Source organism: Leptopilina boulardi, unplaced genomic scaffold (genome assembly GCF_019393585.1).
Source record: "Leptopilina boulardi isolate dan_hultmark-lab unplaced genomic scaffold, ZJU_Lbou_2.1 LbouV2_386, whole genome shotgun sequence".
Classification (NCBI taxonomy): Eukaryota; Metazoa; Arthropoda; class Insecta; order Hymenoptera; family Figitidae; genus Leptopilina; species Leptopilina boulardi.
The window spans coordinates 27,472-49,851 of NW_026137958.1; the positions used below are offsets into that span (position 1 = coordinate 27,472).

The 22,380-nt window shown below is 27.0% G+C and overlaps 1 protein-coding gene across 4 annotated transcripts; it reads right to left on the reverse strand.

Annotated features, from left to right (window-relative positions):
• Positions 1 to 23: 23 nt before the first annotated feature.
• Positions 24 to 20,505, reverse strand: LOC127288428 (3-hydroxy-3-methylglutaryl-coenzyme A reductase). Of its 4 annotated transcripts, none has more exons than XM_051315860.1 (10): positions 20,131 to 20,503; positions 13,122 to 13,160; positions 9,287 to 9,499; positions 8,747 to 8,858; positions 7,578 to 7,665; positions 6,807 to 7,104; positions 6,377 to 6,519; positions 4,371 to 4,944; positions 2,080 to 3,320; positions 24 to 1,964 (listed from the first exon to the last, which is right to left on the reverse strand). In XM_051315860.1, exons 3-10 carry the CDS (start codon positions 9,461 to 9,463, stop codon positions 1,844 to 1,846), a joined length of 2,754 nt encoding a protein of 917 aa, XP_051171817.1. In that variant the 5' UTR covers positions 9,464 to 9,499; positions 13,122 to 13,160; positions 20,131 to 20,503; the 3' UTR covers positions 24 to 1,843. The 4 variants fall into 4 exon arrangements, with proteins under 4 accessions (XP_051171817.1, XP_051171815.1, XP_051171816.1 ...); XM_051315858.1 differs by having other exon boundaries at positions 12,940 to 13,160; XM_051315859.1 differs by lacking the exons at positions 13,122 to 13,160; positions 20,131 to 20,503 and adding an exon at positions 12,556 to 12,928.
• Between the last annotated feature and the right edge of the window lie 1,875 nt (positions 20,506 to 22,380).

Sequence of the window (22,380 nt, forward strand, 5' to 3'; positions counted from 1 at the left end):
CAAAAATAAATAGAAGAAAGACATGTTAAATTATTCCATTTATTCATAATTTGATGAATGTTTCAATAATTCCCAAAAATGCATTTTAAAAATTTGTTGTAGAATTGTTATAACATTGATATAATTAAAATCTACGTCGCGAAAAATAACTTATCATAAAATTTATTAACTGAAGAAAACTATTATTAGAATTATGCATTAACATCTTTTTTTTTTTTTTTTAAATAATTTACAAAAAAAATGTTCCTTTGGCAGGTACTCTTCCAAATCTTACTTTATAAAATCTTCACTTCACTCTCTTTATGGCGCTTTAATGTTGTTAAATCCAAGGAACAATGAAAACTCGACAAATATTTTATTGCTTAAAAACTAATTCAAGTATCAATGAAACTCTTAAAATCGGATTTAACAATATTTGCATTTTAAATTGCGCATTTTTATTCATTTCTATATTTGCAATTCAGCTGCATTTTCATTTTATCTCTATTCGCTATTTAATGTCTATAACAAAAAAATTTACAAATAAAATCCTATTCCTAATCTATTATGTACAATGTGATAAAAAGATTTTTTTTTCAAATCTTTGTAACAGTAAATTATACCTATTAAAATAATATTATGCATATAAACGCAAAGAAAAGAAATCGTCAATAAATTTGGAATTTCATTACTAAAAAAATGTAAAAAATAAATTATAATAATTACTTAGAGGAATATGAAATTATTTTTTTCTCATCGATGAAAATCAGACTTTTTTCTTTTACTCATTGTTAACGTCAAAATTGACTATTCTGTTATATGGTCAATGATATTTTTCCAGTTTAATGTTATATTTTTTAAAGAATATTTTCTTTATTCTGAATAAATTGAATTAATTTTGAATATTTCAATAATAAATAAATCCTGAATCATGCAGATAAATTCTACGAATTTTTAATTTGTTTCACGTGATTGCTGATAAAAAAAAAATTTTTCGAATAAAATTTTAATTATTACTTTAAAGTTAATCCGTAACTCATTTTTTTTACATTTTTAAAATTAATGTAATTTTTCTTGCATTAAAAATCGATAAAAAAAAAAATTTTATATTTCAAATCAATATATAAATTGTCTTACATTTTAATATAATGTAAATTTTGTGACTGATTCAACTTACATTTTAAATACACAAACTTTTTTTTACGTATTTAATATTTGTAAAAGTGATATTTCAAATTTATGCAATTTTTCTATTACATTAATGAGAAATTGTAAAGTGTTTATTGTCAATTGCAATTAATGAACCCTTTCCGTCTTTGGCACGATACTTTAGGCAGTATTTTTTTGTCAATAATATAAAAAGAAAGCAAAAAAAAAATCTTTTACATTTTCTAGGTAATAAAAAAAAATTTTTTGTTAAGAATTGTATCCGCAGAAAGGGTTACTTGCATTTATTTCCGATTAAAAGAAACCTAAACCTATTTATGTATTCGAAGAAAAAAAAAGAACTGTTTTTTTTTTCTTCTCGTACGCTAATTACAATTATTTAACTTTAATTATTAAAACTATATTCATTTAAGCAATCCATTTGTACAATATTTATAATGTGTTAAGAAAAAAGAATTCTCTTTCTATTCTCTTCCGTTAGAAATTAAATTACAAAATCTGAAAGTAAATCAGACAAAGCCCAATTTAATTATTTTCTAAGTTATTAATTAAAAAAATCTTTCTCAAGGATTTTGACTTTATTTTCTCCCCTCTTGTTTCTGTTTGATTTTTTTCTCCACTTAAAAAAAAGAGGGGGTTTTTTTTTCTCAATCCTCGAAAAAAATAGTGACGGATTCATTAATGTTTATAACTAATACTACGATCGATTCGAGTCTTTACACATTGCCTGAAGCGATGGAAGGACACTGGCAACTGACAAATTTCCTGAAGCATCGCTTCGTGTTACCGGTACTGGATTTCCTATTGTCGTTGACGACCTGAAGGGAAAATTTTTTTTTTAGCCAAAAGCATTTTTGTTTCTCAACAAAAACTTATGAATTTTTAATTTTGTAATTCTGCAAGTTAAAATAAAAAATAAAATTTATGTCTCACCTATTGTGTCTGAGGTGACTTTTAACTAAATGTCCAGCAGTGAGAGCTGCCATTAGCGAGAGTTCACCTGCCAAAACTGTCGCGCAAACAATTCTCGCCAATTTACTTGAATTTTGTCCAGGATCATCGGAATTTGCACCTTTTACGCCCAACATTGCCAAACAAGCACCTTGAGCCGGAAGTCCCGTTCCACCACCAATAGTACCAACTTCAATACTTGGCATTGTACAAGAAATATAAAGATCCGTACCATCTGGTCCCCATGGTTCCATTAATGTCATACAATTACTACTCGCAACATTTTGCGCTGGATCCTGTCCAGTCGCAATAAATATTGCCGTTACAATATTTGCAGCATGTGCATTAAAACCTCCAATACTACCAGCTACCGCCGAACCAATCATATTTTTACTAATATTCGCGTCCACAATACTTGGCACTGTTGTTTTTAAAACTGTTGTGACAATATTCGCCGGTACAATAGCCTCACAAACAACGCTTTTTCCACGTCCTTCAATCCAATTAACAGCCGCTGGTTTTTTATCAGTACAAAAATTACCACTCAACGATAATACTTCCATATCGGGAAATTGTTCCTGTACTGTGTGAAGTGATTTTTCCGTACCCTTTGACAACATATTCATTCCCATTGCATCGCCAGTTTTTGCCACAAATCTAATAAACAAATGTCTACCGGCAATTCGAATGTGAATTTTTGATAATCTTGCAAATCGACTAGTAGTATCGAAACTCGCTTTCATTGAATTGAAATTCTCTGTTATTTGCATCCAAACCATTGCTTCGCTTGCGCGTACAACATTTGGAAATCTAACAACTGGTCCCCTTGTCATACCATCGGCTACAACACGACTTGTTACACCACAATTTATAAGAGCACGACTACCACGATTTGTCGATGCAACAAGACAACCTTCAGTTGTTGCCATTGGTACGTGAATAAATTCACCATCAACCTTAAGGGGACCGGCAACACCAACCGGAACAGGTACATAGCCAATGACATTCTCACAACATGAGCCAAGGACTTTACTGTAATCATAACTTTTATATGGTAATTCATCGAGATTCTCGGAAAAATTACCAATATCCTCAAGCATATTGCGACGAATTCCAACTCCTCGCTCCATATTGCCAACGGCCTTTTCTAATTGATACGATTGAATATATTTATGTTTCACGAGATCAATTACTTCACTGTCCGTCAGTGCATCGGCTCCCAACTGAAATTCAAAAATAATAATTCAAATTAATCAAATAACTAACAATCTAATTATTTAATTTGTATTTTACATTAAGAAAATTAATCAATTAAGTTACAAACAAAATTAATAAATAAAATAAACTGCCAGTTACATTTAATTATTCACTTTATATGTTTTTTTTTGTTTATAAAAAATCGATGAAATTTTCTATTAATTTAATTAAAATTAAATTTTCCATTATTAAAATCGTTCATTTGGATATTTATAAGCCACGCAAGCTTTAATCTATTTTCTAACAAATTTGGTAGTATAATTATAAAAAAAATTTTTTTTTAAGTTATCAACATACATTATCAACTTTTGTTCATTTTAATTCTGAATAGAGAAATAAGTTAAAATTACATGATTCAAATTTTTTAGTATCATCGAAAATTTATGAAATAATTAAAAAAAAAGAAATATATAAAAAACTTATAAAATTTCAAATACTAAATTCTCTTGTGATAATATCAATTTATTATTATTCAAATTTCTAAGACTATCGAACTTGCGTACGTGACTTTCAAACAGAATTTAAAAATTCACTTTCATTAGATACTAAATCATCGTAATTTTGTTTCGTATTTTTTCTCAGTTTATTTTATGTCATTAATTTTCAATGCCATTGCCACAATTCGCTAGATTTATGTTCAAGATATTCAAATTAGACAGTACATTCTTATTTATTTTTTTTTTATTTCTCTCGAGAAAATCCAAAAAATAGAACAACTCATGTTTCTATACATTCGTTCTATGGTATTGTCAAATCAGCATTCATAATTTCCATTTTTAGATCTAATTTATTCTCAAAGAATTTATTTCTTTTGAAAACTTTTATTTTATTTACGAATTTTCTTCCAATTATTGCTAAATTTGTTGAAAAATTTTTAATCAACAACAAAAAAAAAAAAACTATTGTAACAAATTTTTTGTTTAAAAAATAATTAAGATTTTTTTTAATATTTAAAAATATATAAATTAGAAAAATTGATAAAATACAAAAATATATTTAAACAGAAATGTTCTTACCTCTGATCTATAAATGGTGAGACACTCTCCTAAGGTTCGAGGAATTTTTGGAACAACATCTTTATTGACATCGCTTGATGAACCAACAAGTTGAATATCATCAGTTTGCACTTCTTTGTCGCTGAGTTTCACATATGATTCCTCATCATCAACAACTTCAATCCAATCGCCACCCATTCCAGAAAGAGGAAAAATAGTCGAGTGCATTGTGGGCATTGCGGATTCAAATCGACGCCTCGTTTGTGACTCCAAATTCGCGGCAGTTGCATGCATACTTTTCATCACCGTTCCTTCCTCAGTAACGGTTTTTTGCGCGTCTGCGCTCTCCTCCTTCAATTTCAATTGTTTCGCAATATCACCCCTATCTTCAAAAAAGACAAATTTTATTGCCAACGCCGCCAATAGAATGACAATCACAATATTATCAGGACTAAATGGCATCCAATTTAAAAAATATTTTCCCAAACTCAATTGTGAATCCGTTGAGTTTTCGTTGTTTAAAATTAAATTTTGATTTATCGGTGAGACCGATTCCTTAATCACAACCTGGTCCTGTTCCTTAAATGGCCATCGACTGTAATATAAAAGAGAAAGAAAAAAAAAGCTTTAAATAAAATAAATCCACTTTTTTTTTTAATGATTAAAAATTAATATCATGTGTAGACGGAAGAAATTCTTGTTTGATACTGAAACGCGCGTCTCTCTTTTTTCCTAACAAGAAATATTGAGACTGAGGCATATATATTCCCACCTCTTTTCATCAATCTGTATAAATATATTTTTAGTTTAAAAACTCGACGTTTGAGAAATTTTTCTTCCCAATGGGTATTGTTAAAAAAACGTTCTCATGTAATATTTAAACTCGCATCGCGACATTTATTTTTATCATAGAGGCATATATGGTCCTCAAGTTCCATTCATTCGCGCCAAGAGCCATTTTGAATAAGAAACTTCTCGAAAAAAAAAAAAAAAAAACGAACAAAGATCCACCCGGCCGACTGTCAAAGATCGAAATAATTTCGGAGTCCGACGACGCCCCCAAAACGAATAAGAAGAAGAAGAAAATAAGAAAAAAAAAAACTCAAGCACAAAATAATATACTTCGAAACACGTACCATTACACTCTGCATTCGACTTTTCACCACGTGATTCATTTGCATTTGGAAGAAAACTGCCGAAGATCGGTATGATACGATCGCGCTTCCACGGAACTTGCATAATTCACTGAATATATGCACCGTGCACGCATCTCCTAACGTTTTTTTTAATGTCTTGTCGACGTGACCCTGACTCATGTGACATTTCTACGGGGACAAAAAGACTTTTTTTCGCTACATACACACATAAACATGTATATATAAAACGGTTGAAAAATCTCGTAGAGGTCAGATTGAAATGATAGCTTTTCAGTTGGTGACGCTTTTCTTTTTCCTCGTTTCAATTTGGAAAAAGAAAGTCTTTAAATTACGTCACAAATTTCCCCTCTCTCCCTCTTCATGATTCTCTTTTTTTTTTCCTATTTTTTGAAAAAAGAGATTTTTATCTCTTTCTTATTACATACATATAACGTTTATACTTTTAAAAAAGACTACCCTACTTTGAAAATTCTATGTCTAGGTCGTATTTAACATCCAATAAAGCGGTCGTTTCATCATTCGACATCTTTTACTAAAGGTCGTCGTCAGTTTCATAAGAATGTTGTAATAAAATTAGACCGGTTCCTGACCTTCTTTCACCTGCAGAATTTAAAATCGATCTCATTTCTCTCACGAGTCCTTTCTCTATTTACGAAAATAATTACAACATATTTAAATTATTCTTTTCTTTCTTTTTTTAAAACAATTTTCAATTATTAAATTCTCTTGTGAAATTAATTTCAATATTATTATTATTGTGAAATACAACTGTAATCGGAAATTCTTGTGAAATATGTGTGTGTGTGTGTTTTTTGTGAAAGCTATTTTTCTTTACAAAACCGATTTTTTGAGAGAGTGAAAGAGAGTTACCTGTGAGCGTGAACGATGAAAAGTCCAGCAATCATGATGAGTTTGACTCTTTCGACAACTGGATTTGGTTTCCGGTCTTCTTCATTTAAACCTGGCATCATTAGTATTTTGTCAGCGCCCATTACGTGATTGCCGCGCGACAACTGTAAATCAAATAAAAATTTCACTCTCCTTAGAAAAACAAAAGCAGAGAAAGCAAAAATACATTATTCAATCATGTATAAAAAAAAAAACTTTTCCTCATATTGCAAAATCAAATTCAATTTCTTGCAAACTATTTTTTTTCGTAATTAAAAATTTTGTAATATATTTTATAATTAATTATCAAAATAAAATTCAAGTCTAAATTAATTAAAATAAAATTATAATTAATAGATATATATAAAAGTTAAATAAATGAGAGAAAAAAAAATAGAAAAGAAAATATTACCTCAACAATTAGTGACAAACAGGCAGGATAAAAAGTCATGAACACGAGATAATTAACAACGACACCAAGACAGGCAAATGTGCAAAGTATCTCAAGTCTCTTGACACCCGAAAGTGATCCAATGCCAATTAAAAGAATTTCCACAAGAGTGTCGAGTGTAATTGTTGGACCCAATAGTGTCATTCCACGTGCAATATTTGCACGAACTTCCTCCTGATTTCGTGAACTTGAAGCAATTTGTGCCAGCAAACGTGCCTTATTCAAATCAATGACCAGAAGAAAGAAAAAGAAGGCATCCCTGAAATTGCCGGATAGTATAAAAATAAATTTTTACCATTCATAAACAAGTTTATATTATAAATTCATTTTTATTACAATGTTTCAAATGACCGGGGAATCCCACATTGAATTTCAAATATAAAATTTATTTCACGTTAGAGCTTTAACGTGCAGGAAAGTCTCAATTAAATTTAAATATACATTTCAATTTAATCAGTCAATAAATTTTAAAATGAAATTTAAAACATGCGTTAGAAGCAAAATCGTATAAGAAATTCATGTAAAAACGGAATTTTAAAATTAAATTTCGATAATTTATTCCGTTTTTTTTTTCAAATCTATGACATTAAAAGAAGGTGTATAACTGTAAATTAATGATATCTAAAAATTTAATTCACAAAAAAAGTAAAGAATGTTAAAAAAATTTTGTTTCATAAAAAATATGTTAAAAAAAATGGAAGAAATTTTCTTTTTACTGCTGAAAATACTTACTTTAAATCGGAAATAGCACTTTGGCCAAAATTCACAACACTTGAAGTGAACACTATACTGGAAAATACGGTAAAAAGTCCAGCTCCACCTGTAAATAATAATTTAATTACTTTTTTAATTCTTCATTACGTATATGAAAAATTTATTAAAGAATAAATTATTAAATTTTGCAATAAATAATAATACTTTCTATTAAAAATAAAATCATAAAAATTATCCAAGGGGCAAAAATAGTATCGGGCAATAATAATTGTTTTAATAAATTAAAACAATTTTTTTTAGACAAATTTTTTTAAATTAATTAAATAATAAAATTATAATAGTCAAAATCAATAATTTTTTTTTCAAATAAATACGCAGATTCTGAGGAAATTCGGTAATTCTGATAGACAATGACCTCACATTGGCCTCGAAAGAAACGCTATCACTTTCTATGGAACTTTCACTGGCGCTCAATGCTTTCACACGTCTTTTAAAGCATCTGTCTTATCAATGATCACTTCTTATTACTTAAAATTATGCATCACTCATAAAAAAAAAAATCATGAAAAACTAACATTTTTCTAAGCCGTCATAAAAAAAAAATTCACAAAAATGTCAACGTAATTTATTATTTGCTATTTATTATTTATTTAAATTTATTATTATTCTAACTATTCAGGCACTTGACCTTTTTTTAAAATAGTTCAAATTAATTATTTTTTCTTAAAACGATTGTTTTTTTACAACCCATGATATGATAATTTTAATATTTTAAATAATTCAGAATTGTAAATTTTAGATGTTACATAAATAAAAAAAAAACATATTTTCTGTAGTTTTGAATAATTTCAACTCTAATTGGAATATTCAATAAAATCATTAGTTAATTAATCGATTTAAAAAAAACAAACACAAACATCAATATATAAGTAATCGAAGCATAAATTAATTTATACACATATCAATCCAAATTATTCAAATATGATTTTGTTGACAAAATAAAAATTAGTCATCAATGTTGAAAATCCAAAAATATTATTTGAAAAAAATTTACGAATTATTGATGTCTAGAATCTGATTAGTTTTCAAGAATAAATCCATTTCTAATATTAAATAAAAGCAAATTTTTTTTTTAAAGAAAAATTAGCGAATTTAAAAATTCTAGCATTTTTTTTTTTTAAACATACCAAGAATGTATTTAGATCCTGTATTTTGAAGATTTCGTAATTGATGATAACTGAAGAGTATCGCCAAACAACGAATTATAGTCATCAATATTACATCAGCTGCATTTTGATCCTGGAAGAAGAATGTTGCAATTTTTTTTTTGAAATGACGAAATTCCACACTGATTCAATTTTAGAATTCAGCAAAAATTATACAATCTTGACATTTAGAAAAAAATGTATTCTAGAATATTTTTTTCTCGCAAATATTTCTTGTTAAATAATTCAGAATTGTAAATTTTTGCTGTTGCATAAATAAAAAAAAAAATACACATTTTTCCCTAGTTTTAAATAATAATTTTACACTATTGTCTCTCAATAACTGTGTTACGAAAATTTTATTCTTTTATTTTTATTTGCGGTTGAAGTATTTAAAAAAAAAACTCAAGAGAATAAAAAACGAAGAAATGTAATTAAATTCTAAAAAAGAATGTTTTCTTTTGTTATTGAATATTGAAAAAAAGAAATGAACCGTTAGTGAAATTATCAAGTTCTTTTTACCTCAAATGAACAACGATCATGCCAACAATGCGTGGCTGACAGACTTTCCTCTTTCGTTTGACTATTTCCGATTTCAATGTTAAGAATGCATGCTGTCAGGGTGAATGTGGCAACAATCACCTCAAGAGGATGGCTCGCGCAAAAGCGACCATGTACTTCGAATATTGGTCCCAGCATCTTTTCTTCCAGACAATTGATGCAAGAAACGATTTTCTGCAACAATATAACAGAAAAATCCACATTTCATTATAATAATTATGATTCATCGAAAAATGGCAATTTTTTTTCTACTAATAATTACTATTTTATAATAATTAGTAAATAATAAAATTACTAATTTAATTACTCACTGGAAAATGAAAAGAAATAAAATAAAATACTCTAATTTATTACAAAGATAGAAAAATTGAGATGAGATGGCACACATTGATGAAAATGGAATATTTTAACATTCTATTAGCAATTGATAAATCTATGTCACGAAATTACACGAGACACCTTTAATCGTTCAAGGCAAGCAAGGATTTCATCGGCTATGATCAGAGTGCGATGACTGCGTTTACACATTGCACATTAAGTGTATATTGCATGATAATTATATATAAAAAAAAATTACCATGCCATTGATGGTTTTTTTTTCCCTTATATTCACAGAAAAACCTGTATTCTTTGTACAATAAAATTATGATATATTTCTGTTATTTCTTATATATATATATATATATAGGTATATATATTAAATAAAAACAAAATTTTTTTTAAATATGCGCCTGCAATTTTTTTTTTAAATTAAAAATTTTTTATAACAAAAAGAAGTAAGAATATTTATATTTCCCATTATAATGATATAAATAATTGTAAACTTTTTATATTATCTAAAATTTCTCATTTTTATAATAATTAAAAAAAAATTCTCGAATAATTAATAAAATTTAAATACCAAATAATTTTCGATATCGCTCATAAAGGTTAATTTTTTCATTTTTTTTTTTTTACTTCTTTCTCAGGGAATGATAAAAAAAGGAAAATAAATTTAAATACATACTATAATTTACATATTCTAAAAAAATACATTTTTTTGTAATTGTTTTTTTTAAATGATGAATATTTATGAGAAAATTCTATTTGTCGAACTTATTTTAACGTAATAAATAAAATTGTAATATTTTTGTTTTTAAATAGTATATATAATATATAGTAAAACAGATAAGAAAAAAAAGAATCAACGATTAATGTGACAAGGTGAAGTATGTCAAACGATGATGATCTATTAATCGAGAGGATTTTCCATTATTTTTTTTACCCTTTTTTTCAATTACACGTGTGGTATAGGCATATCAAAGTGATATAGTTAATGTATCAGTTTCAATTTTTTTAAAAATACATTTCAGAAATTTTAATTAATTAATTTAATAATCAACACTTGTTGATAGCCAGAAGAATAAAATGAAAATTTTAAATTAGGCAACTTTTTTTAAATTATCCAAAATATTCGATTTCAATATTTATATATATATTTAAAAATTAAATTTTTTCTAATTATTATAGTTATATATAAAAATAATTATTTCAAAAAATTGACATTAAAAAGTAATTGAAAGTATATTAAATTGCCATTGTTTTATCTTTTATTATCTTTAATAAAAAATTGATACTATTTAAAAATTGTTCATACATATAATTAGAATTTCCACAGTAGAAGCAACTGAGTTTAGTCAGACAATGAATTGAAAAAGGAAATAGAGTGAAACTGGGACTATAAAGAAATGATAAGATGGATTCTTATCGCGGATAAAAAAAAATATTTAAATTTACATAATACAAATTTACACTTCATCCCTACAAAAATACATAATTATAAAAATAATTCAATTAAAAAAAAATATATTTAATATTAATTACTATTTTTAATTTTTAATTCATTTATTTATAAATATAGAAACTCGTTGAATTTTTAAAATAAAGAATTCATTTTCTTTTTATAAATTAAAATTTACTCGATGTATTATTAATTTTTTTTCCCGTAAGTATCCTTTGTAGTAGTCACGTGCAAAATGCCTTCGAAATACGAATAATTTCTTGGCCCTGACTTTGACTGTTTGCACCGCTAATTTTGTCTTCTACATTCATGACAACGTGACATTGTACAACATAAAATTAAAACTATTTTAATATTCTGATTTTTTCATGGGGAAAAAGAATAAATCTTTAATTGAAAAATTTATAAACTAATGAATAAAAACAATAATCTCCTTCCAATAAAAAAGGAAGTTATCTATGAAAACAGTAATAAATAAATTGACATAGAGTCAAATTACTTAAACTTTGGAATTCACTAAGAATATGAAAGTTCAAATAAACTATAAAAAGGAGAAAGGCAGCCACACCAAAGTATATATAGATATACATATATATGTATATAAATGTACAGTTTTTTTTTTTTGACTAGATAATGAAAAAGAAATGACAATAGTCGCTTTTGAAATTAAACAACATTTTCTGAGATGATTTAAAAGTTTCTATTTTTCGAATATGTCATTGAAAATATTGAAATACTGAGCGTTTGTTCGCAGAAGAGTTTTTTTTTTTTTCTTTTTTTCACTGAAAACATTGAAATTCAGATTTCTCATTGCTCTTTAAACGCATCACGCACTCTGATGTTGAATGGACCAGAAATTACAATTAGATCACGTGTTTTGTATGAATAAAAAAAAAAATATCGATTCTAAGGACAAAAAAGAAATAAAGAAAACAACAATGTTATTCTCACGTGAGAACGAAGAAAAAGAGAAATAAAATAAGAACTAAAAATAAAATATCAAAATGACAATTTGATTTTTCAAAAAATTATTCAAATTATTGATAAAAAAAAAGCGATTTCAAAATACAACAATGATAAATCTAAGTTTTCATTAACTTATTCTATTATTTTTTTTCTCTCTCTCTCTCTCATATACTTTCTCAGAAAAATTTCATTTCATTTCCTGCAATCAATTCCAAGTCAACTGCTCCAGAATTGCTGTTTTATTACATAAAATAGAACAAATAAATAAAAAAAAAAAAATAACAACAAGAGACAATTATAATTTCAAAATCAATCGTTTTGTTATGCTTCGTTAAAAAAAGAAGAAAAAAAAAACTCCGCTCCCGGCTAAAATCGAAAGTGAAAATTGCAAAGCGGAATAAAAGAAGATATATTGAGAAGAAAAAACCAGAAACAAATTGCAATTAAATGCAAGTTTGGCAAGTGACTTTCATCCTTTACATACCTATTATATAAACGTTCAACCCAAAATATCCATCGACTAGTGGTCACACGACTTTAAAAAGTGAGGTTGCGCCTCATGACCTAAGTGAGCAGATTTTAATTCCAGAATTTCCCAATAATCTTTCTTTCTCATTCGTCAGGAATGAATAATTACAATTTTTTTCAACAAAACATAATTTAAAAAAAAAATTTATTCAACACTTGATAATAGAGATGAAAAAAAAGAGGCTGAAAAATTAAAAAATTAAAACTTTCCCCTCTTGAAGAAAAAAAAAAAAAAAAAAAAAAAAACATCAACACAAAGTAGGGTGTTAAGAAATCATTCAAGGACGTTTAACTGATAATTGGGCTTATTAATTAGAAAGGTAAATAGGTAGGCACAAACCGCTCGGTTACAAAGTCGCGTCTCAACTGATTTTCCTGTGTCAGAGCACGTTTCAAGTCAGTCTCTTGATCCCGCTGCGAAAGGCCGATCGTCAAGGTCCGGAAGAGTTCGGTCTTTCACGTTTGCCATCAGTTACAATTTATTTTGATGAAAAATCAATTAAAATCATCTATTTCATTCACCTTTAACTTGCTGTTACCATTCCTCTTCTAATTTTTGATCTGAAAAATTAATATCGATAAATTACTAAACAATTGTAGAAGAAAGATAAAATCAAAATAAAAAGAAGAATTTTTGAAGTAATTAAAAATTTCACATTTAAAATTAATTGAAAGTTCTATGAAGATAAGAATTTTTTTTTCTGTTTCAATTAGAACTCTTTTAATTTTAATTATAGATTGTACAATTCAAATTAGAAAAAGTAATTTTATGAATTATTTAAATCCTCAATTTTAAATTTTCTTTTGCACTTGAATTTGAAAATGTTTGAGGAATAACGAGTCTTGTGAATGAAATTCTTCAACACCTGGGACATGGCGGTTTGTATTCGATAAAACTTTCGTATGACATAAGATGTCTCGTCCTTTCGAAATATTATGTAGTTATGTATTCGAGATTTCAAAGTTAGAGAAAACACGTATACATTCTATATTTAAACGCATTCTTTGGAATATTTGCTAAAAAACACGTACAAAGAAATAATGTGTTATGATTCTAATCAAATAGTATAAATATTAGTTTCATCTCCCTTCAAAGAATTCTAGATTCAAATTTTTTCAAGTTTTTTATTTATTTAAATCACCTTTCTGAGTTTAAATTTCAAAATCAGGATTTATCAAAAATATTCCTATGTGATAAAAAAATTAGATTAAATAAGTGATATAAATTAATTTATTTATTAATATTAACTTTTTTAATGATATATAAATGTTATTCTTTAATTTTAATTAAATGTTTAATAAAAGTTTATTTATTTTTTTTTTTATAAATAAACGAATTATTGTTAAGAGCGGAAAGAGCTTATACTTTCTAACAAATTTTTCTAGCAGAAATTCGTTCTTAATAATGTTAGGCAAATTGAAAAGTAGTAAAGTGGGATGAGTGAGAGTGGCAACCTTGACGTTACTGACTTGGTAATTGATTTGATTATGTCAAAACGATTTTTATTCTCCATTAGCCATAATGGCAAATTAATCTTTAACATCTTTCAAGTATCATTTTTAAATAAATGTATAAAGGAAAATTAATTTTACAAGATTATTTTTACATTTTCTAATTATGTATGATAAAAATTTAAATAAAGAAATTTTTTTAAAAATTCTTATCATTAGAGTAGATTTATTTTAATAATTTTATAAAATTGTAATTATTTTTTCAATTTCATTAAAATTTGTTATAATTATTTAGTTATGTTGTTTCTAAATTTTTATTATTATTATTAAAATATAATAATAATGTTAAAAAATAATAATTATCATGATAAGTATGATAAATTTAAGATAATGAAAATTCTTACAACTTGAGAAAAATGAAATTCGTTCGCGTTGAGAGTGAAAGTGAAGTCCGGAACAAGCTATATATACAGTTAGCACAAAAACGATGTTGTGAAAAAGGTCTTCACGTATCATTGTCTTAATTTATTCACGAACATTTTTTTGATATTTGTGTACGAGACTAGAATTAAAATTAAAAAAAAGAATTAATGAAGAAATATTAAAATAGAGAAAAATTTAATTTTAAATCGCTATTTTCGAAGATGTTTAAAACATTGTAATCACCATAATTATTAATATTTCTTTATTAAAAATTCAAAAAAAAAAAAAAAAAACGTTTATGATAAAATCTGTCATGAAAATTCATACCAAAAAATTGAAAAAATAATCGCACATCATAATTGTAAATTATCAATTGTAATGTATAATCATTTAAAATGCATCAATAATTAAAATGAATTTTTAACATTTTACTTTACAAGAATGTAGTATGTTAAAAAGATTAATTTCAATAATTAAATGAGGTCCGTTAACCTGGCTTGTCCACATTGTCCGATTTGGATAAAACCTATTTGAAAATTAAGGGCTAATTTAAGGCTAATTTAATGCCCTAATGCTGAATTTAATGCTCGGCATTTTCTTTAAAAAACTTGTGGACAAGCTAGCTTAACATTAAGGTGGCTTGTCCACACAATGAAGGAGCACTCGTAGGAAGGTCTGCTATAGGTAAAAATTTAGGGCTTTTTTAAGGCTCTTGAATGCTCTATTGCCGAATTTAATGCCGGCATTATTTCACGAATTATTTGCAAAAATTCAATTTTTACTTGATATCAGTTTGTCCACACAATGAAGAAGCACTCATAGGAAGGTCTACTATAGGTCAAAATTAAGGGCTTTTTTAAGGCTCCTTAATGCTCTATTGCCGAATTTAATGCCGGCATTATTTCACGAATTATTTGCAAAAATTCAAGTTTTACATTACAACAGTTTGTCCAAAAACAAAGGATTAGTCGTAGGAAGGTCTGCTATAGGTCAAAATTTAGGGCTTTTTTAAGGCTCTTGAATGCTCTATTGCCGAATTTAATGCCGGCATTATTTCGCGAATTATTTGCAAAAATTCAATTTTTACGTTATCTCAGTTTGTCCACATCATGAAGGAACACTCGTAGGAAGGTCTACTATAAGTCAAAATTTAGGGCTTTTTTAAGGCTCTTGAATGCTCTATTGCCGAATTTAATGCCGGCATTATTTCGCGAAATATTTGCCAAAATTCAATTTTTACGTAATCTTAGTTTGTCCACATCATGAAGGAACACTCGTAGAAAGGTTTACTATGGATCAAAATTTAGGGCTTTTTTAAGGCTCCTCAATGCTCTATTGCCGAATTTAATGCCGGCATTATTTCACGAATTATTTGCAAAAATTCAAGTTTTACATTACAACAGTTTGTACAAAAAAAAGGATTAGACGTAGGAAGGTCTGCTATAGGTCAAAATTTAGGGCTTTTTTAAGGCTCTTGAATGCTGTATTGTGGAATTTAATGCCGGCATTATTTCGCGAAATATTTGCAAAAATTCAATTTTTACGTAATCTCAGTTTGTCCACATCATGAAGGAACACTCGTAGAAAGGTCTACTATGGATCAAAATTTAGGGCTTTTTTAAGGCTCCTCAATGCTCTATTGCCGAATTTAATGCCGGCATTATTTCGCGAATTATTTGCAAAAATTCAAATTTAACGCTATATTAGTTTGTCCACACATTGAAGGAATACTTTTAGGAAGGTCTTCTAGGTGTCAAAATTTAGGTCTTATTTAAAACTCTTTAATGCTTTTATGCCAAATTTAACACTACCTTATCAAGTCTAAACAATTTTTTTAAAAAATAAGCACTTTAGAATTACTTGCTTATTTATTGCTCGTAAATAGCACTGTATTGGCTGTTTAAAAATGATCTACCAATCCTAAAAACTACCCCCGACTAGTTCAAAATTTTATTTTTGAATTTTTTTATAGAAAATAACGATTTTTTTATAAACAAATTTTTTTTTGTAACTTTAGACCCGTTGTTTTACTTTTTTTATATTTACATACATGGAAATACTACTAAAATACTTTGCAAAATGTTTTACTGATAATCTGATTACCCTTTTTGGATGACTACTCGAAATTTTTTTTTGCAAAATATTCTTACTATTTTCAGGTATGTTAAAAATAAAAAAAAGTAAAAATAATAGCTTTCACAGTTTAAAAAAAATAATTTGTTTATTAAAAATCGTTATTTTCGATATAAAAATGTAAAAGAAATTTTTGAACTACTGAGGCGAAGTTTTTGAAGTTGGTGGATCGTTTTTGAACATCTAATTTAGTGCTATTTAAGAACCCTAAATTAGCCCTAAATTTCTAATTACTTGATTTTGAAAAAATTGATTTTGATTTTCTCAGGGGTGGTTTTTGAAGTTGGTGGATCATTTTTGAATATCCAATTCGGTGCTCGTAAAGAGCCATAAATTATCCCTAAATTCCTAAGTACTTTTTCATGAAAAAATTGAGTTTGAAATACTCATGTATAGTTTTTAAAATTAGTGGATCACTTTTGAACATTTATTTAGTTCTATTTAAGAGCCTTATATTAACCTTAATTTCTAAGTACTTGTTTTTTGAAAAAATTGAGTTAGAACTACCCAGGAGTAGTTTTTGAAGTTAGTGGATCATTTTCGAACATTTAATTTAGTTCTATTTAAGAGCCTTAAATTAGCCCTAAATTCATAAGTACTTGTTTTTGGAAAACATTGTGTTTGAACTAATTATGTGTAGTGTTTAAAATTGGTGGATCAATTTTGAACATCCAATTTAGTGCTATTTATGAGCCCCAAATTCTTTAGTACTTTTTTTTGAAAAAATTGAGTTTGAACTACTCAGGGGTAGTTTTTGAAATTGGTGGATCATTTTTGAACATCTAATTAAGTGCTTTTTAAGAACTCTAAATGTGTATGTGTTTGTTTTTTGAAAATATTAAGTTGAATTATTTGAGGGTAGGTTTTGTGTTTGGTTTTCTATCAGTTACATGATTGGGGTGCTTGGGAGTGCAATTTTAAAAAGTCAATTTTGTGCTATTGAAGAACACTAATTTAGCTCCTAAGTCCTATATGATTATTGTTTGGTTAAATCAAGTTTTAATAATTGGGGATGTTTTTTTGAACTTAGGTGTGGTTTTTGAAAAATTTAAATAGTCTTAGTTGAGAACCCTACTCTCTAAATCTGAATTAGTAGTTTTCTACTAATTAAAGAGTGCGTATTCGTTTACCAATTGAATTAGTAACAGTTTTGACTAATTTTTAGTAAAAAAAAACTACTAATTCATGGAGTAAATCGACTTACTAATTTAAAAAAGTAAAAAATACGACTTACTCCATAAATTAGTAGTTTTCTACTTGCAATTAGTAGTTTTTTTTACTACAAATTAGTCAAAACTGTTACTAATTCAATTAGTAAACGAATACGCACTCTTTCATTAGTAGAAAACTACTAATTCGGATCCAGCTTGACGTCAAGCTAAATGTTAGCATATATAACAACTTTTTTCGTGGAAGTGGTACTTCTAGGATTAACGACCTTTTTGGCTAGACTTTTCAGACGAGCGACGCTATTTAGGGTCTGACTAGTGGCTGAGTAGCAGCAGAAATGGGCCAGCTTATCAAGTAAAAGTTGAATTTTTGCAAATATTTCGCGAAATAATGCCGGCATTAAATTCCACAATACAGCATTCAAGAGCCTTAAAAAAGCCCTAAATTTTGACCTATAGCAGACCTTCCTACGACTGATCCTTTGTTTTTGGGCAAACTGTTGTAATGTAAAACTTGAATTTTTGCAAATAATTCGTGAAATAATGCCGGCATTAAATTCGGCAATAGAGCATTGAGGAGCCTTAAAAAAGCCCTTAATTTTGACATATAGTAGACCTTCCTATGAGTGCTTCTTCATTGTGTGGACAAACTGATATCAAGTAAAAATTGAATTTTTGCAAATAATTCGTGAAATAATGCCGGCATTAAATTCGGCAATAGAGCATTGAGGAGCCTTAAAAAAGCCCTTAATTTTGACCTATAGTAGACCTTCCTATGAGTGCTTCTTCATTGTGTGGACAAACTGATATCAAGTAAAATTTGAATTTTTCAATTATTTCGCGAAATAATGCCGGCATTAAATTCGGCAATAAAGCATTCAAGAGCCTTAAAAAAGCCCTAAATTTTGATCCATAGTAGACCTTTCTACGAGTGTTCCTTCATGATGTGGACAAACTGAGATAACGTAAAAATGGAATTTTTGCAAATATTTCGCGAAATAATGCCGGCATTAAATTCCACAATACAGCATTCAAGAGCCTTAAAAAAGCCCTAAATTTTGACCTATAGCAGACCTTCCTACGAGTGCTCCTTCATTGTGTGGACAAGCCACCTTAATGTTAAGCTAGCTTGTCCACAAGTTTTTTAAAGAAAATGCCGAGCATTAAATTCGGCATTAGGGCATTAAATTAGCCTTAAATTAGCCCTTAATTTTCAAATAGGTTTTATCCAGATCGGACAATGTGGACAAGCCAGGTTAACGGACCTAATTAAATGACCTTTTAAATATTTCAGCTATTTGTTTGAGAATATTATTATATTATATATTTTTGTCGACTGCAAATAAGTGGAATTTCAAATGTGGTATAAAATTATTTGTTTGGAATATATTGTGAGGAAATATCATTGAATTAATATTTTATGACCAGGACATTGTTTCTGACAAAACGCAAGCGGCATACTCATTTTATATATTGCTTTGTGATGTTATAAACTTTGAAAATTAAAAAGTTGTATTTTTTATTTTTTGCAAATAAAACACTATAACTATGTGTCCAGGTCAATTTTCAAATTTAATAAGAAAATAATACATTTATTTATATTTTGTTTTAAAACTTTAAATTTCATTTTTGAAATCGAATTTTGATGGAAAATTTTCTTTGTTATTTAATAAATATAATTAAAAAATGAATTTTGTAGATTATTTTATTAATTTAGACGACCCTGGCCTCTTTTTCTTAACTTAAAGCTACATAATTTAGCGGTTGTCACATTCAATTATTAGATTAATAAAACAACAAATCATTATTAGGATAATGGTCCCACAACCTTGAGTTATTACACCCCGTACATCGAGAGACATTGAAAGTGTAAGTTTGCACCATATGGTCAATGTCCCTTCAAGTGGATAGTGTGCTAAAAACTTTAATAGACACGAGCTTTAACTTTATATATTACACAGATAACTGGAGTTAATAAAATGGATTATTCCTGGGTCTTAACCTTGACAAAATACATTTTCACAATATAGATGCTTTTTATGTTAATATTTATATACCAGACGAAATACAAAGGAAAATTACAATTTTTAAATAAACACGTATTTCATAATCAAATAATATCACTTTTTGTAAAATCTACATTATATAAAAGTAATTTTATTTTTAATTGAAAATATATATAGAAATCCAATTCATATTATTATTTAATAAATTCAATTATTATTAATATAATTAATTCAAAATTGAAATAAATTTAACAGAATTTTTATTATTATAAATTACGAATTTAAAATCAATATTACTTTTTCTTTATATCAAAAAGATAACCTCCAAAAGTAAAACATATATCTTACCTTGTTAAATGAAGATATTTTATATTTGATTCCTTTGTATCAATTCAATAAATTGTTCATCTGTTTTCTAGAATATACAGGCTGTTGAAGTTTTAAATTTATTATTACAAAATCACACAATCCAATGGCACTTTAAGTGAACATTGCAGATTGAGTCATCATATGATGGTTACGATCGTTGAAAATGTTTGCATGTCACAAAATTACGTAATAATATCCGAAAATGATGTTACAAAATCACAGCTGGTATTTAATTTTTGTAATTTCTATTATTTTTTTATAAATTTTGTGTCAATTATAACAATTTTTATACTATTTTATATCAAAGTGACTATTTTATAATGCGTATCTTCCTAGCAGACGAAAATATGAAAATTTGTCAATTTGTATAGACATTTCGACAAATGCGCCGCCGGCTTCACGCGGAGAACCTGCAAACTATTGAGATATCGACTGTGGGGAATATGTAGTAGTCGATAATTCAGGGAAATTAGATTATAAGTTCTTTAAATGGATGATAGGTGTCAGGGCTGATTTTGAACTTTTACCGCCATTTTTATATTCAACCAATCATAGCATTTATTTTCTTAGTGTCAATTCTAACGTTGAAAATTTTTTGTGATCTTGTTGTTGGCTCTTAATTTTTACATTAATCTTGTAAAAATGGTAAGTATTATTTATAATTTTTTTTTATTTTGATTGTTTCTTTAGTTGAGGGGTGTAATATTTTCTAATATATCATTATATTCGACTATTTAATTATCGACATAATGTGTAAAAATCGTCAATGTATTGTCACGTGTTGTATCAGAATTTTATTTATCAATTGTTCCAATTTCTCGAAAATTTTCATAGTTGTGCTTTTATAATATAGGAAAAACATTGAAATTTATTGAAAATTATTCCAATGTGGTAAAAAATTTGTAATTCTTTTGCAACAATGACATTTTGCCAAAATGGCGTCGATTGTACATTGTTAAAAATGTTTTGTTTCTCTTCATTTTTTTTTTTCGATTTTGTGCATAAAGTAATGATTTGTTTCTTTTTCAGCTCCCGTTATTTGGAGACATGACGACCTGCAGGCGGTGCAAAGAGGAGAAATTTGAGCCATTAGAACACGGTCTCCTTGTTAATGGTTATTGTCAAAATGAAAATTTTGATTTTAACCTAGAGGAGGGATCTCCGTGGACAAATGGCTTGATAAGTATATCATCTTTTGGTCGTCTTCATTGTGCAAACAAATTATTTGGTGAGTATTTATTAATTTCACAAAATATTTATAATGATAACCTAAAAAAATTAAATTTTTCCGCATCCATTTGAAAATATATTTTTTATATATATATATTATTTCCTAGTTATTGTACATCTAATTTGAAATAATTATTCAACTTTTTAATGCATAATTAATAAAATATATGTTTTTGTTTTACAGAGTCAGGATAAATAAAAGAAAAGGTCCAATATAAAAACAAAAAAAATTTTTTCTTTCAATGAAAATTAAGTTTTTCTAATTCAATTAAAATAATGTCAGTGCGCCTTTTTTTAAATCGCTTTTTAGTTTTCTGTTTGCAATGTTAATAATTAAAATAGTGAGAAAATAATCAATATTGTGAATAAGTGACAATTTATGTGACTAATCATTGATTTTTGTTGAATTTTTGCAAAATTTAATATTTGCTAAAATTGACTATTTAAAATAATGATTACAAATAATTTGTTACTTCACAACATTTTAATAAATTATTAATTTTTTAGAATCAGTGCGCGTTTAAAAATATGCAAATAAAATTTAGTGAAAGTGTTGTGATATTTTTGGCTGCAAAAAAATTGGAGGATCTTTGAGCAATGCAGCTATGGCTCTTCAACATTTTCGACGTGGGATTTGTGAATCGGTGAGTTCTTTTAAAAAATTTTAGTGATATAATTTTTGGAAATTTTTAATTATTGAGAACGAGATATTAACCATTTTCGCGAAATTAAACAACGCGAAGTGTAATAAAGTGTTTTGAGAGTGAAATTTATATATTTCAGGTAAGTATTATTTATTTATTTTTTAAAATATTTTAAAGTTAACTGTAACTTCAATCGTATGTGCAAACAAAAATTATAATTTTCTTTTTATTTAAATATTTAAATAATTTATTTAAATAAAATATAATTAAATATTGGTAAATTTTTCGAAAGTTAAATAAAAAATTTTTAAAGTTAAAAAAAGTATATTGCTAGGGAAAATCGTGGGGTTTTTTT